This window comes from Neopelma chrysocephalum, unplaced genomic scaffold, assembly GCF_003984885.1.
Source record: "Neopelma chrysocephalum unplaced genomic scaffold, ASM398488v2 Primary Assembly neopelma1_23, whole genome shotgun sequence".
NCBI classification, from domain to species: domain Eukaryota; kingdom Metazoa; phylum Chordata; class Aves; order Passeriformes; family Pipridae; genus Neopelma; species Neopelma chrysocephalum.
Window position 1 is genome coordinate 23,365,543 of NW_020897691.1, and position 17,813 is coordinate 23,383,355.

At 38.1% G+C, this 17,813-nt stretch overlaps 1 protein-coding gene across 1 annotated transcript in view; it reads right to left on the reverse strand.

Annotated features, from left to right (window-relative positions):
* PDE7B (phosphodiesterase 7B) overlaps nucleotides 1-12,229 on the reverse strand; it is a 186,003-nt gene extending 173,774 nt beyond the window's left edge. Inside the window, exons 1-2 of the mRNA XM_027690444.1 lie at nucleotides 12,126-12,229; nucleotides 11,850-11,964 (exon numbers count right to left, since the gene is read on the reverse strand). Coding sequence (XP_027546245.1) covers nucleotides 11,850-11,870 — 21 coding nt within the window. The 5' untranslated portion in view covers nucleotides 11,871-11,964; nucleotides 12,126-12,229. The remainder of the gene's footprint in view (nucleotides 1-11,849; nucleotides 11,965-12,125) is intronic.
* Between the last annotated feature and the right edge of the window lie 5,584 nt (nucleotides 12,230-17,813).

A 17,813-nucleotide genomic window follows, 5' to 3' on the forward strand; every position in this document is an offset into this window, starting at 1 on the left:
TAATAGAAAATTTAGAAGGACATAGAAATAGTTCAAATCCAGAGATGCATTCCACCAATTTTCCAAAGCAACTGTTGAATAAATATCTTACAGACTTTCTAAAAATGTTGTTATACTTCAGAAATAAAATGTTGGTACTGTGAAGTGGTATTGTCAAGACCTGCAAAGACATTGGCATTTCCTCAGTTTTAAACATTCCTATATGCAAAGCCATTAACATAATTAAATACATTGTTAGAGATCTAAAACATTCAGAGTATCTAAAATCACAATTCTCCATATAAAAAAAAAAAGAATGACCGTATTCTTGCTGTTGTGAAACCCATTATTTGTAGGTAATGTCATAATGATTTTTCTTTCACATATCAAGTAAAAGTGCCATTCTCAAATAATGTGTGAATGGTCCAGATAATTGTAAGTAATGGGATGTCAAAAGGTGAACCAGTGAGGTTAATAAATGTTGTGGAGTGAGTAAATAAATAATGAACTTCATTGTTTCTTGTTTCTAAAAGTCGAATCTTTAAGTTTCCGACAGTCTTCTCAGATTTTTTTTCTATTTTATCCCTCTTTGTCAGGGGCGAATACTTTCCAGTACTGCATAAACTAGGACTGTAGTATCTGTTACATATGATTTGTAGTCTCAATTACTCTCTTTTAAACATGTGATGATTTCTTTGAAAAATTGGGAGAAATGCAACTTGCGCTTGGAAAGAGAAGTGTTGAGGAATATGATAATCTTCAGTTTCTTAGCAGCTCATTTTGCAACTTCACAGAAATGTCTCCTATACAAACAATCTATTCTGATGCTGGAAATGGCCTTTACGTCACCAGAATTGTGTAGCCAACCATCACAGAGAAATATGTGTAAAGCTGGACCCAAGCACCCAAGAACCCTGATGTTTAACAGATTAAATATTTTTATAGACAGCCAGTGTAGAAATACTGAGGGTTCAAAAGATCAAGACTTGATGCAAATGAGGAGAAATGGTGCTGATATAGACTTAATATCAGCAATTCTGTAGCAGTGATTACATTGACTTAATATCAGCAATTTTAGAGTCAGTATCAGATGGAGAAAGGTGCATTATTACAGATGCTTAAGATAGCAAGATACAGTGCAATTTCCCCCTCATCATTCTCTGTATCCACCCTTTCCCCTTTCTTCCTCCTCCACTCTTTCAATCCCTATCTGCCCACGCCCTGCCCACACAACGCGAAGCAGAGCTGGAGCTTTTGGGTCAGACATGACAAGCTATCTGTGCGAGATTCTGCTCACAGCCATGCAGAATGGGCTGTGTCCACTGATACTGAGGAAAGGTTAGCACAGCTATGGGATCACACAATTCAGCATTCTCTGCTGTGGGGGTGCCTATAGCAAACAGAGCTCCAGGGTATGTAAGGTTTTCACCCTGCCTGCTGAAACAAGTCTGTGCTTTGGGTTCAGCGGGAAATAGGTAGAGCTTGTATTCAGGGTGCGTATTGTAAGTAAACTGAATCCTTAATTTTTATTTAAAAAAGTAAAAATCAAATAGATGCTTGAATTCATTCTATCTCCAGTTTAAGAACTCCAAAACTCTAGGATACACAGCAATTTACCATAACAAATTTTTTCTTTTATGAAATGGCAAATTTCCATAGTAGAAAGCTCTGTCAACACAAACTTCTTATACAAATGTTTGGTTGTTCTGCAGTCAAAAAACTAGATTCAGAGCCAAAGAGTAGAAAGCCTAAATATTATATTTAAACACTAAATACTTTCTGATTAATAAAACCCAATTTTCTAAGTTAGAAAATTGGGAGTGACAAAAACTTGAATATCCAACTCTTAAAAGATTTATGCACAGATAAAGAAGCTATTTCCAAAAAGTAGCCTTTAATACATCCGTGTTTCCTGAGTTTCTACCTGTGGGGAATAGAAGTGTCTAACTTAAGTGAGTCTTACTGATCTGACTAATATTTTACATACATTTTCATACCCTGCTGGTACTGCAACACACTTTACAACATAGAGCAAGAGCCTTAAATAATCTCTTAGCTCAATACAATTTTTTCTAGGTTAGCATTTCATTTGGTATGAGTCTGAACATGATATCATGTTCCTATTTGGGATCCAAAGCCTCTGAGACCATCTCTGCTTGCCTTTCTCCCTTTCACTCTGTTATCAGTCATAATCAGAAATGCTTCTGATGTTTTGTGATAGACAAGGTTATACCTTCCTCTTGTGCCTGCCTACAGTATGGTGCCTCAACTTCCTGTAAGTAATTCTGCTTACAGTTCAGAAGGACACTGTAGTTGCAGTGGTTCACAGTCAAAAGACAAAAGATTCTTTTCGTTTTGATATTTCGTTTTTTTTAAATTAGTTAGATAAAAAATTCTTTAGCCCTAACTGTAGCAATAAGGTAAGTTTTTAGAAGTAGCAGGCAGTTGCTGTAAATGTAACATAGAATATGAACAGAAGAGGCACCGTTTTCAAAATGAGCTACCCAAAACATTTTAAAGAAGTGGCTAAGTTTGCAAATTCTGAGTGGTTCTTAAAAGAATCTTCATTTAAAGTAAAAGTGTTGGAGTGATCAAGTCAAACTAAAACTCTATTTCTAGAAAATTACAGCACCACTGGTGAGTTTGGTAGAAACATCTAGTGTTGGGCTAACTCTTCATAAACACTTTTCTGATCTCCTTGTCACTAAAATCTACAGGTATCTTATGCCACCCTATCAAACTATACAGTACACATTATTTGTTGCCAGCACAGACAAATATGTAGTGTGTCAAATGTGAAGGTAAAATATGTTGAATCTCATCTCCGAACAAGAACCACAAGGGCAACTGTATTGACAGTGTTATTCATATTTGACTAGCTAAACCAATTTTTTCTCTCTGCTGCACTCAAGTGGCATTCCCCTGCAGAACTCAGTGGTATAACAATTCCAGTGCCACAGAGGCTGACTTACTATTGTGACTTTATAAATTAATTATGTCTTGTATACTTGCAACACAGGCAAGAACTCCCTGGTTCAAAGGCATTAGGTTTGCTTATGTTGAACTTAATAAAGTGTAAAACAGTTTAGGTAATGAAGAAATTGTTAACATCAGATTGTGACTAATTTTCTGTCTGCTACTAGGAGAAAGAGCATTAGTTCCCATGCCAGAACCTATCAATCGGTGTGGTGAAAATGTAATTTTAAGACAAATGTTCTCAGGAGAAAATAAGGGTAGCAGAGTCAAAAAGGAGAAATGCACTTTTAATATAGTCTTTCAAAAAACGTCTTTAGAAATTGAGGAAGTAGCTCAGAGGCTTTTGAAGTTCTCTTAAAACCAGAGCTGAAGAAGTTCAACTGTCAAAGTACTGTCAACAGATGACAATTAAAGGGGGACTACATAGCACTGAGACCTCTGTGCTAATTGTTTCCTATGTCTTAAACTTCTGGAATTTTTGAGAGTTTTTTTAGAGAATGATTTGCTTATTTGCAACCTAATTTTCATCAGCTTTCATAAAAAGGTGCAATGCCAAACATGAATTGGCGTTAAATGCTTTTGGCTTTATTCTCTTGTGAAATAGTTTTCATCAATACTTACAAAACAGCAGAAGTCAGGTCCAGCTTGTTCAAAATAGTAGTAAACATGATTAAAAGTTAAAAAATGATTAGCCAAGTGATACTTTAAACCCATGAATACCAATTTAAAAATTCTAATGTAGTGAGACCAATCTGCAGTGGCATACTAGGTGGTCCAGATGAATGTGAGGCTGCCCCCTGAGAGGGTTTCTGACTGGTTGACATATTTAAACATTTTAATCCTCCCTTTCTCATATTATAGGATTTGAAACAATGTTTGCTATGGTGTTTAAGCAAAAATTGAAAAACCAAACACTATCCCACACTCCTTTACTCTGCTAGAGAAGCCCTAAAGGGCTGAATTTGAGGGAGGGATGAGAAGAATAATAATACATTTGTGGTGCATGTAAAAACATCTTTTTAAAGCAAGTGTGTTTCACAGCCAAAAAAAAATGTAACCAGTACAAGCAAATCTTAACATGCAGAAATAATCTCTTCAGCACTATATAGTTATCATATAAATAAAGCATGGATTGCTGATTTTTTCCCCAGTTGTTCTGAAAATAAGAAACAAAAGTACAACTAAGTCTGTTATGAGGAGCGTGAGAAGAGGATTGCTGAAAGATTTGGAAATAATAGGCTTCAGTGACCTTTGAGCTTTAAATTTGGGCACTATAAAATAAAAAATCTAATAGACTTTTCATAAAGGTCACTGGAACCACAGTTTCACAGAATCATCAAGGTTGGAAGAGACCTTCAAGATCATATAGTCCAACCATCCATCATTCCCACTAGCAAACACCCAAACCAAAGACTCTGTACACCTCAGTCTTCACAGGCAAGGTGGAAATTCTGCAGTAGCGGTGAGATGTTTTTCTCCCTTTAAAATATATCTGAGCTTTCTTTTTAAAAAACAACTAATTGTCCAAACAAGAGGTGTTTAGGAGGAGGTGCTCATTTGGAAAAAACACCTATCAGAAAAGTTTCTTGGGTTCAGGACGGAACTCCTGGAGCTGCAGGTGAAGATCTGCTTGAAACAACCTCCATGTGCCCCTTCAGCAGTGTTGAGCTCTAGTTCCACGCTGGGGTTAAACGTGGGGCAGTGGCTGTGGGTTGCCTCTGCCAGGTCCCATGAACACAGAGCTCAACCCTTAGGGGACACTGCAGTGGCAATGCATCCCAGGAAAGGTGACAGAAGCAGAGAGGGAACTTGGAAATTTTTCTCCCGTACTTTCTTGAAAGCACTAAGAACAGGCTATTGGCTACTTCTGTCTAAAGTAGAATGGGAAAACATTTCCCAGGCAACCTCTCGTGCACAGCAATTTTTCAGATCCAGCCATTTAATTTAGAGACTAAAGTCAATTTGAGCTTTTTTGAAAGCCTGATCATTTCTATTAGCTTTGATGATGATGAATAGGATGAACATTCAACATCCTCATGTTGCACTGGTGTTTGTTACCATACTATTACAGAGGTTATACTTTAGTAGTGGAAAAATTATTAAAGATATAGCTTTGTGGTTCAAAGAGACTGGATGTTAGGGTCTTACTACATGAAAAATATTTTGTGATACAGTGCAGCACGTGTTGGACCCTAAACAAAATTACTATTTCCCTCTTATTCCTCAGCTTTTAAAAATATTACTCACATAGCTGTGTCATTGAAACAGATCGTGGTCTTCACTGAAAACAAGCAAGATCAGCCCCTTCTGCATTACAAATATACAGAGTTTTGCAGATGCTAGCACATAAGCTAAAAATTAACTGTGGGGTTCTGATTTCAAATAAAATCTGGTAAACATTTATTTTCTGTGAGAAAGGGAAAGAGAAGAGGGAAGTAGAGTTTGATGAAAGGAAAAGAATGCATCACAGCTTCTGTGGAGCCACCAAGGCAGCTCCATGGTAAAACAATGCTGAGGAAGTTATGGAAAACTGGTATGAAACAGGTATGACAAAAGGCTAATGAACCTAAATTTGATCTAACTGGTGAAGAGAAGGAGTCCTGAAAACTCAGCAGGCCTGATCTTTCACAGATATAAGTTGATGTAGTCCTATTAAACTTGGTGGAATTATGCCATTTTACATTCTCATACACCAATCTGAGTCTTGTTCTTATCTTTCAGTCATTCTGCTTTTCAAAAAAACTAAACAGCTGTGCACCTGAGCAAGTTGCTTGGGAAGAAATACAATTCTTTTGTATCTTCTTAGTTGATACCTAGTTTCTTCAAGAAAACAAAGTTTTTAATAAGAGAACTTTAATTACTATTGTAAGAGCATTTTCAAGAGTGTTTTTTAATAACAGTGTTCTCAGATTTGCTAAAGCAGAAAGCAACTAACTGTCCTCCCAAGCCTTGAACATGCACAGCTCCCAGCTCTCCTTTGCTGATGTGTTCAAGTTCTCCTTTATAAATCAGAACTAATTATTGTTTTTGTGGCTGTCTTACACTCTTCTAATGATCGTGTTGATTAAACTGGAGATACACTGCCTAATTACATTTATGATGGCCATTCTGATGCCACTTGAACATTGTTATTAACAGATACTCAGACACTACGACAGTGTGTAAAACAGAAATGACTCTGCATAAATAATACAGAGCCAAGTCATATTCCAACTTCTGAAACAGAAAGGGCCCGTAGCCTGTTTCAACATGGTTGTCAGTTAACAGAAAGCCAGAAATGTGCTTTCTCCATGAAGATGTCATGCATCTGTTTTCATCTCTTTCTGGGTGTCTATGTGAAATCTTCAGCTCCTTCAGCAGCCTGGTACTCACCAAGTCCTCATTCTGTCTAACCTGCTCAGAGGTTTAAAATCAAGTGTAAGTGGTAAATTGAGGAAAAGGCAAAACCAAATGTCAGGTGTTGCCCATATTTAGCGTACTTCAGTGTGCAGCTGCATACATAAGTGAAGCTCATAGCACTGCTACACCCTTAGTTTCTTGTGGAAACTGGTGCCCTTCTACAGATTATATTCTCTTCGTCTGTCGAAGCAGAGGTCCCAGTTGTTCTATACCAGGATCATCATACATAAAGGGAAAAATAGCTACACCCTTTGGATGACAGCTGAATTTTTGAGAAAGCACTATGGCATTTCATGTCAATACCTGTTTGTTTCCAAAACACAGCAAACACCCGGGAATTGACATTTCTTTCCAAGGGATGAGTCCATGCACACTTGATAGTAACTCTAACTCTGCTACCTCCTACTAGACAAGACCCAGAGCTTAGCCAGTCTTTACACACACACTAGGAAGTATGCTAAGGGAAAAGGTTGGGTAGGGGGAAAGAGAAGGAATTAAGAACATGAGTGTACATACCCTTTCTTTCAGGAGGAACAAAGGGCAATTTCCAAAAAGGGAGCAAAACTGATTACACAATAGCTCAATACCATCCTTCAAGAGTTTTCTTGAGACTGAGAAGCCATCCCTGAGTTGCTTCATATTCATTCAAAACATGCCTCCCTCCCTCTTTATTCTTGGAAAGGCAACTATCATCCTTGAAAACATCTTTACTACATACAGATGGGTTAGTATCATAGACTCTGCTATGAACATCCATGCAGAAAAATTGCATATGGGTCCTGACAGCAGTTGCCCCACAAATGTGTTTTTATGCCTCTGTGACCATTAGCTAAACTTAGTTTGACAGGAGATTCTGTGCTCTACTTTTAAAACCTTACGCTACCAGCACCAACACATACTTTAGTGAGATATTAGTTGGTGACTTTTCTCACACCAGAAATTTTTGTGGGTAACTAGTATAAACCTACCAGCTAAAGAAAAAAATGCCTCTGCAACTATGTTCTTCTAAATATTTGTTTCTTATTTTTTAAAATAACCTACTCAAAGAGAAGTAGATCTTGCTGCTTTTGTCAGCAGGCAATTCTTTAGCTATACTGTAACCAATTTGTCTCTGTCTGTGACTGGGAAAATACTAACTGTTCATGCCCACCTATTAAGAGGAAGAGATCATCAGCTATATTTAGCCATCCAGGCAACTTGGATGTCTTATTTGGCTGGATAGTAAGCTAGCAGAAGAATATCATATGCCACGATAAGACTGTGTGACTTAAATAAGTAGCTAAACCGAGTTCTTAACCACCCTCACTCACAGCTCCCACCGTGAAGAATATAATAAAATAACTGCAACTCAATAGGGCCCTTTCATTAGTTTCTCTAGTTCAACACTGTTTACATAAGAAAATGATAACCACAGATTTTTCAATTTTCAAAGAACAGAACAAGTGACAAATGTATATCAAAATTACTGCATGAATGGACTGATGATATTACACTACTAAATGTGTGCAAAAGAAATGCTTAATTCATGACTGCTGTTTTTTGAGAATTGCCTCTGCCACAAACTTTTCACTGACAGTTTTGTCACTGAAGTCTGGCTTCTGGAACTGCTCTCTCTTCTATCTGGCTCTGATTTGTTAATTTTCTGATTTAAAACTGAACGCTTTAAAACAGATAGCTCTCACTAGGCCAGACCTGAGCACTGCGAACCCTAGGAATGTGTCTTCTGGTTCCCACAGTCTGTTACAGGAAAACAGAAATGACGAGTTCAGAGGTTCAAATATTGTTTTCTAATGCAATTTTTTTGGAATGGCATTGTAGTAAGAATAATAATAAAAATGAAATGTAAAAGTTCTTCAAACAATTTTTGGGATGATACAGAAGAATTCTTTTCACTGAAAAATCTTTCAAAAGTTGACTTCACATTTTCAAATTCTATAAATTAGTTCAATAAATTGTCTTAAATACAATAAATGCATTCTATCTCTCTAGTATTTATACAAAGCTGATACTTCAGATCTGAGGAACTTTTACTACTATCAGAAGACATGTTATTTGATTTCCACTCATCTACTGTGAAACACAAAAAAGTTACTGAAAGTTCTCATCTGATTGCATATGTGGTACCTGCCATTGTAGCCCAGCTTCTCAGCATTATTCATCTTTAGGTGCCCAAATTGACACACTTTGTGTTGGCCAGAGAAAGAAAAAGCATCAGAACTTCTGAACTGCTTTTGGACACTTAAGTTGCATGTCTGTGTCCCAGTGACCTCAGGGTAAAAACTCTAAATAACATCAGTTCTACACCCTAAAGCTTCTGACTGAAAAGAGCAATTTTCATGCTAGATGTAAAGCCAATATTTCACTGAAAGCATAAGAATTGATGACCCTGCAAGGATAAGTCTGCTTTCTGGCTGAAGAACAAGAAAAATGATTGCTATAGTTCCAGTATCCTCTACCCAATATGGATCTGAGAGGAGGAATACTGAACCATCATTTCATTACAAAACACTTAATTTTGTTCTGGCAGCTGGTACGTCCCCAGCTGTCCCTTTCATTTTCACCCTGTGACAAACACATGGAATGCTGTAATAATTTCAAGCATGAAAACAGAGTAACAATGTGACGATGCACAATAGTGAGTAGCTAAGAATGCTCATTTACATGGCATATCTTCCTGGCTGCACCAAATGACTTGTTTTTCTGTTAGCCCAGAAACCAGAACCAAACCCATCAAGACGTTTTGGCCATATATCCACTTTGACTGGAGGAGAGATTAAGTCTTAAACATTTCTTGTGATTTAATAGAGATGCATAAGGTTCTACTCTACTGACAGTAATGGCTTGGTTGGTAGCTGGAATTTTTGCTTCATACAGCTCCTATAAAGGAAATTACCAGTACAAGAGCAGTTTTTTCCCTATGAGATTGAAAAATTACCAGAAAACCATATATGCCTCATAGAATACCAATTTTCAGACATTTCTCATTAAAATATGCTTTAGCTATCGGTAGGAAAACCATGCAGTGAGTGAAAAGGGAGATGTATATGATTGAATGTCTCAAATATACTTCATAATTGCAAATGAAGAAACTGGAAAATCAGTCTGCTTCAATGACCTACCTAGAAGTCTGGTAAGGGTAAGCAGAGGGCTCGATTTCTGAAGGGAAAAGGACATAAACAGGGAGGAAGGTGAGCTGCTGTTATAATGGTATATTTATATACTAGTTTACAGAATTAAACATTTTACAGTTTAAAAAAGTGATCTGCAATATATTGCATTAGACTCAGCAAAGCATGCCTTACTCTGCTGGAAACACTAGAACGTCAGTGGTAAAAACTTCTGTCCACCCTGTGGAAATAAACTCAGAATAAGCAGCCATTCATATCCCATGAAACTTCTGCAGTACAGACTTTTTTTATCTGAGCCAATCTGTGTGCAAGTGTCATTAACCATTTTGTCCACTGCAGAAAGGCCAACCTTAAATTGTATTTCGTTCTAGATAATGAATCAAGATTGTTCAGAGGAAACATTGCAGATAAACTTTTCTTACTAAAGCAGAAAAACTGTATCATTTCCTCAGCTGAAGTCCACTTACCATACTTGCTGTTAGTATCACCACTAGTAGCTGCTACAGAACACAGACGCAGCGAGATGTAGATTACAGAGCTTATCAACTAAGCTTCTCTGTTTGTTAAAAGAAGTGAATAATTTAATTCTCAGAAATTATTATAAGCAAATGTCTTACAGATTGTCTTTCAGAAAAATGGATATATTCATATAGTTACAGAGTTCTTCCTTAAAGAAGATGCCATAGTCTCTACAGACTGAGACTTCCCCTTAGGTAAATTTACAAATTAATCATCTAACAAATACTATATTAACCTTTCAAGACTTGTGGCTAGAGAAGCACTGCTTTAGTTTTTGAAAACAGCTGGCAGTTCATATAGTAAGACTTCAGGGAGGGCTGGGGAGGAGACAATGACATGGAGATTACAGAATAACAGTTCAACTAACTAAGCTTGACTTTGGGTTGTTGCATGATATGAGAAAAAAATATCTTCAAGCATCTCCAAAGAGATGGGGCACTAAAGAGCTTATCTGTGACAAGCCTCTTTGTTTCTGCAGTCATCAGTGAAGATACAGCAAAGGAAATGGAGGAGCTGCAGTTATGCATTTGCAATACACAAGGTCCTTGTTTTCCCACTAGGCACTGCAGAATAGCAATTGTCCATTCACAGCACATAGCACATCCTCTGCATTTCAGAGCTAATATTTTTGCAGTCCTTAAGCTAGCATGTTTCAGCCTAGTGTAGTCAATTTTTGTAACCCTTTGAGGTGTGCTGCATGAGCTAGGTGTGCTCATGTTCTGTTCCTTGTTAAAGGAATTGTTTTTTCAGGTATAATTTTAAAAATTAAATTGAAATATTTTCAAATTGCAGAGGGTTTATATATACAGCAACATCCCAAACAGAGCTGTAAAAAGTCCCATTTCACAAACTGGAAAAATACGAAGATTGCTAGTCATTGAACATACCTATATATTAATCCAATTAACAATAGAAATTGCCTATGTTGGCTGAAATTATTTTTAACTCATACATACACACGAGCTCTGACAAGTGGCTCCTTCTTTTATATTTTATAATCACACTCTTGATAACAATGTTAGTTTTATGGTAGCAGTTGCTTTCATTTACTGCAGCACACACTGCCCACTGTACTACTGCAATATTCATTCAAGACAGATCACTAGCTCGAATATGAATTGAACCTATATGCCATCAAACAGATGTCAGGCTACATTACTTCAACTTCCAAGCACATTTCACTTTTCTCTGTTTAAGTAGCTAAAGCTGTATGAAAACCAGCGTTGATATAAGATGATCAGCTCTCTCCCATCCCACTGAGGATCTGTTTCTAAGTCAAAGTTCAGGCTGCTTCTTAATTTTGAACTTCTGAATCCAAACCAAGTAAAGGAGTCTAAGCATGTAGTAAAAAAAAAAAAAAGCTGTACATGTACTCCTAAAAATGAGGTCGATATTCTTTTCTGCTTGACCTGTTTATTTCCAGCTCTTCCTCTCTGTGCTCTCTCAGACAAACTCACAGCCCCCTCAGGATGGGAACAAGTTTCTGCTTTCCTCTCCCTTAATCTAAGCCAGCCAAGTCCCAGGTCTCCTCTCTTGCCACAGAGCAATAGGAAAATATATAAAAAAATCAATCACACTTTCCTCAGTGGGGTCAGGAAGGACTATAATAACAGAATCTTTCTGAAATCTTCTGTAGCCATCAAATGGTTAAATCAACATAAGTTAAAATTTTCATCTAGTTTGAATAAAGAGAAAAAGGGAGGAAATTCAAAAACTGGTTGCTGTAGTAACAATCACCAGCAAAAATCTTTTCCACTAAATAATAGTATTGCCTCCCTCTCCCCCTCTCAATTTTAGTTCCCCTTCAACAAATAATCATGCTACCTCTTTTAGATTTGCTGTACATACCTCAACCATTAAACAAGACATTTAACCATAGTGGCAGTTCTGTGACCTTTGAATGCCGTGAAATCTCTAAGCGGTGCAGCTTGTTCATGAAGACTTGTACTGCAGAATCCAGTAACTGCATCCAGGATTAGGAACAGAAATAAGTAACGACAGGAAACAAAAATAATAATAATAATAATAAATTTTTTTAAAAAAAGAAGAGGGAAAAAAAAGAAAATAAAAAGAAAAAAAGGAAAAAAACCTCCCCAAGTCCCCCAACCCAGCCAATGAAACCACCTTAAGAAGCAGAAGGGCTCGGGAAGAGAGTGCACTTTTGTGCCAGGGTGAGGTTGGGGTAGCGCTGAGGCTGCTGCAGTCTGGCTGCCTGTGTCAGCCAGCGCAGGCCGAGCAGGGCTGGGAGGTGCTGTCAGTGCCACAGGCGCGGGAGCGCAGACCAATCCACAGCCGTGCTGCCGGCGCGGTGGGGAGAAGCCTTTTCTGTTTATGTTTCCTCATTTCGGGAGTGACGTCAAAGGGTTTAGTTTTTCCTCTGCATGTGCTATTAATTTTAAACGACTACTATGGGAGGAATGTAGCAGTGCTTTCGGCAGTCTACCTTACGTGAAAGGAACCGGAATCATGATTTATCTGTCCTGGATTTAGCTTGGAAAGATTTTATATTGAGAAGTACCAGAAAGATCCAAAATATCCCCACAAAATGAGGAAAGGCTATAAATATACTTACATATATTGAAGTATTCCTAAGTACACCCAAGATGTTTTCCAGTGAGAGCTGGGTTATCTCTATGGGTTGTGCTGCAAAATCAGACCTGATTCTGCCCTTGCCCTACAGTAAATCAGGAACTGCTTGTCTAAATTCAGCAGTGTCACACCAGTGTAAACCTGGTGAAAGAGATAAGACTGAGACTACTGTACACATCCCTTTATCAGTCAGCAGGAGCTACACTGCAGATTAGCAAACTCCTTTCTTTACCGCATCAGAGTCACACTTAAGGTCTGCTGATCTGGGCAAACAACCATACGTTCCACCAGCATATCACAGCCCAGCTATGCTCACCTATGAGCTCTGCTGTGGACCACCACACAGTGTTTTATTTCATACCAAAGTCCACATCAAAAGACAAGAAGCAATGGTAAAGCCTGGCTTTCATCATCACCACACCATTGCCAATGGAGAAACCATGCAGCTGAAGCTTCAAAAAACAAATAACATGAATCAAGGTTAATTAGCGTGGGCAACAGAGGCCACAACAGCGCAAGATAGGAGGTCAGTTGACAATAGTAACTTTATCATTGTAATTTTATTGATTTGCTCTGCTAGGGAATCCTTTCAAAGAGATTGGTCTATGAGGCACAGTTCAATTCTAAAGAGTCTTAACAGTGTAAGCTTTAATTTTAAAACAGAGAGAACTGCTTTTGAAAATGGATAGGCAGAAAGCTCCCGAGAAAGAAATTTCTCAATGCTCCACAGAACAGGTACAAAAACAGTAGAAGTCATAGAACTTCTCCATGACTGTCAACTGCATTCACGCTACCGAAATGCAGCTCCAGAGAGGCCAAAATATTTAATGTTTTTTGCTCACTTAAAAGTCTGCCTGTGCTATCACTGCTAATGTAATCAGACTCACAAACAAATGCTAAGGGTTATGGGGCTGTAAGTGTTGGAATAACATATTAAAAAGTATTAAATAACTTAGAGATTTACAAAATCAATTAGAGCACATTCAATTCACTGATTGTACTTAAAGAACTGCACGAAGCAATCTGAAATGCACAAATAGAAATATTATTTGTAGTTCACAGAAAATCATCATGTTCATCTTCACTCAGCATTGGCGAGGGGGCAGCTGAGTAATGCACTTTGGGAATTGCACTTCAGGAACCAGTTTTGAGAATGTCAGCTGAAAATTATATGGGTTCCAGTGGGAATGATCTGGAGTCTGAGAAGCAAGGCTGAGACTGATGTTGCTTAGTCCAAAGAAAGGAGAGTCAATAAGTATTCTTAATTATATGAAGGGCATATTTCTCTAAAAGAAAATAAATAATACTAGAGTTTATTCTTTGGCCTGGAGACATTAACTGGCCTTTAAACTCTTTTACAGGCTTCATGACAACATAGCTGCATCTAAGCCGGTAATGTCTCAGGCTATGTTTGGAAAGTGATCAGGGCAATGCCCAAGCTCTGTGAAGGCCATTTCTAGGAATGTGACATTGTAGATAATCAAGGTCCACCATTTGGGGATGTGTTATGGCTCTGTTTATTTTACTAGGATAGATATAGACAATTCGCAAAGAAGAAGGGAATACATTTTTCTCCATATGGATTGTAGTTAGAACAAGTAAATTGCAGCAGAGGAAAGTTGTTTGACCTAGGGAGAACTAAAATTAGGAGAGTGAAGTACTGAAATAGTTAGGCTGTAATAATCTGCAGTGTCTTGTTACTGGCTATTTTTAAAAGTATTGTTAGTCAAGTATCATTCATCAGCAGTTTTGATATAGGTGATCCTACGGTGGAGTATAGATGTAAGAGTAGGAGATTTTCAAATGTCTATTCCAGTTGCATTATTTCCTTTTTCTGCATTTTAATATTAATCTTATTAATAACATTACCCTGAATTAGGGTCCTGGTACAATCCAGTTTTGCACAAAGTCTTAGATGGGTCTCATCTCTCTCATGAATAACTTAGAGGCTACTTCAGCCTCCTGGAATCATATGGCCCTCTGACAGTAAGTGGTCACTGTGGTTTTTGTGATGTAGATGGGGTGAAAAGACAGAGACGCCAAGAAGCACTTTTTATTGCAGTTTTCTACTTAGACAAAGAATCTCAAAGCATGTATGAGTACATGCATCTAAAGATTGAAATGAGAATGTATAGTTGTGAAGACTGTTAGAAGGGAGACCTTGGTTACCTCAGCATAACCACGTACTTCCATGATGGGATAGGAAGGACTGCTGAGAAAAAGTGAGGTCCATCTAACAGAGAAAGAACTTCAGCATAGATTTGCTAATCTGATTGGATATATACTGAACTATCCTGTCAGGCTGGTGATGTGCATGTCCAGATAAATGTGACCCACAGTGGTGTAATCAAAAAAACTGAAAAAATGAAAACTCTGATTCTTTAAAAAGTGTCATCAGAGGAATTAAAAAGAAAACAAACCAACTGATGCTCAGCCTAGATGTCTCTATACTGGTGTAAAATTAATCTAAATAATAAAAGGAGCTGGAACACAATGCAAGATCAAAATTACAACTTAATTGACGCAACAGAAACTTGGTAGGGTACAGTCTTGTGAATATGTGACTGCAATACTAGTATGAAAGAGCACACCTTGTTTAGGAACAACAGGAGGAAACGAGTAAAAAAAGAATATAAGCATTGTTTGAATTCTGCTGCAGTTCCAGGCAGACGAAGTGGGTAACTATTTTGTTTTTTTAGCAATTAATAGAATTGTTCAAAGCAGAGATCTTGGCTATAATGTGAAATTTTAATCATGCAGCTCTTGAAAAAAGAGCTGAACTGGACTCAGACACCTTGGCTCATTCTCTCTAGAATAAGCCTTCAGAGTACATATGGGAATCCCTCAAATTTATGAGCCTGCCTTTTTGAGGAAGCCTGCTTGATTAAGTACTTTATTTTACTTCCTTTCACAGTCCTGGCTGAGCATTGGAGACACTTTAATATTTGTTTTTAGCTATTCTCTTTTCTCAACATAAGTGACATACCAAGACATGCTCTCTCTTACCACGTAATGGTATTCCTCCTCAAATCTGCAACCCTTCCATTGTGTTTTTTGGAAAGGAATTTGAATATTAGAGAGGCTGCTTAACTGGCCTCACCCAAACCACATTCCTTATACCCAGACATAAGCCTTAAAGTTAAAAAAAAAATAAATTCATCTGAGTGCCAGTAAAAATTGTGTTTGCACATGATAGAAGGCAGGCACTGTGCATGGACAGGCAAAAAGATGCCTCCTTCCATTTTCTTTCCATGGCTTTATTTCTACCCTGACCATCTTTAGGAAGGACTCCAGTACAGAACCACATATTGCTCTTCATAATGCTGCCAATGGCATCTGAATAAGGAACTGGGAATAAGAAGTGGAAAAAGTCATCCTTTTCAAGCTACCACTGCTGAAGGAGTTCACACCTGACTCTTTCTTTCCATATTCCTCAGCTCCCCTGAAAATTGCTCTGAAATGCAAGGTTGTAGATGGTACAGTGATTCCCTGAAGTGTTGGTAAATTTCCTTAGGGCATGAGCATATAAATCTGAGGATGCTGAAGACTGTGATGAAAGTTGTCCTTTGCAAAGTCTGTTGCAACTTCCTTTGTCAGAGGGCAATAAAGGTGAACAACCAGTGCAGAGTCACAGTCTCCTACATTCATGAAAAGAAGGGAAGGAGAGGGTGGACAATTACAGTCAGAGAAGTACAACATTAAGGAAGTTTATGCTTATCCCACCTCAGGACAGCAGATATACTCCTGCTCTTGCAAGTGAGTTCGTATGTTACACTGTAACTGCAGCTAGGAAACTTCTAAAGGCAAATTTCTCCAGGCTGAATTATGTGAAATTGGTCAATAGTGACTAGATGTGGATGTCCTGTGCCTGTTTATTTACAAATTAATGCCTTCAGATTAGTCTTGTTATGGATGCAATGAATGCTGGAAGCATCCTTGTTGCCCAGTCTGTGGAACAGATTCCCTTACAGTTCTCTTCTTCAGCTGGGATCTGTGTAATATTTTCAGTGTATTTACAGACAGCCTGTGTGAACTGGCAGAAGCTGCTGTCGGCTGGTGATCAGCTGAGGTTCAGAGTTGTCTGAAATTACCCAGGGCCATATGACTCAGATGAGCCTGGAGGTAGGTAAGTGCATGATGTTTTTCAGAGCGAGGTGGTCCCCAAAGGAGGACACAGATTGCTGACATGTAGACCTCCTTTATCTAACCTGTAAGCTGATGTGTTGGTGCATGGTTTGGACTTCTGGGCTTCAGAATGCTGTCATAACAAGATTACACTGCTCCCAAGAAAGGCATCTACCACAAGGGAATGCTCTCCAGCTCTCTCAAACTTATCTGTGCACTATTCTGCCTGGCTTTCCAGCCTTGATTCTACCTGCCTATTGTCAGACATATTTTCCAATATGATCTAGAAATTCAGCTGTTTCTGGCAAGTAACTTCCCTCTAACTGTCCTCTATGCCCTATCAGAGTTCACAATCTTCTTCCCCTTCGGCATCTGCTCTAATCTGAATTTCTGGGTTTAAAAAAAGAACATTTCTTTATGATATTCTGTTCATTTTAGCTTTCTCTTTCTGCTTGGACAGTGCAAAGCTGAGGATATGTGTACAGGAGAAAGGTCCCTCTCTTATAATGTTTTTTTCCATCTCAAATACAGTTCAGGAATCTCAGTTTGGACAGTCAGATTGGTAGTGGACAACAGCTGTGATCTGAGTCCAGCTATTGTAGTGGGTGACCAGGCCATTTGTACTGACTTTAGACATTTCCTTGGCAATGAAGAAGACAAGGGCATTTGGGAAGATGGTTAGCACTGTGGATTTGTGAATGGCTTCCTATTTCACAGGGCAGAAAAGAAAATCTAGGCACATACAGAGCTTTAGGTGCACATGCACAGGTATTTAGGGATTTAGGCAGGTAGAGTACTGAAGAAAGAAGGAAATTTACACAGTAGGAGATCTGGGGAAGTGAAAGTCCTTAAATAACAGTAGGTGAATTAGGTATGAACTGGTATTAGGTATTACTGGCAATAACTTTTCTATCAAGGCTAGGGAGAAAGTATGTACATAGAAAGTACTTCTGTGGTTTATAAAAAATTAACATATCACATTACTGCCCTGTAAAATTTATATTGTCCAGTATGTTAAAAGCTATAGAAGAGGAGAAAAGTTCCAGAACTTTTACGTGGTTTGGTTTAACCTAAGAACATTTGGAATTATGACTAATA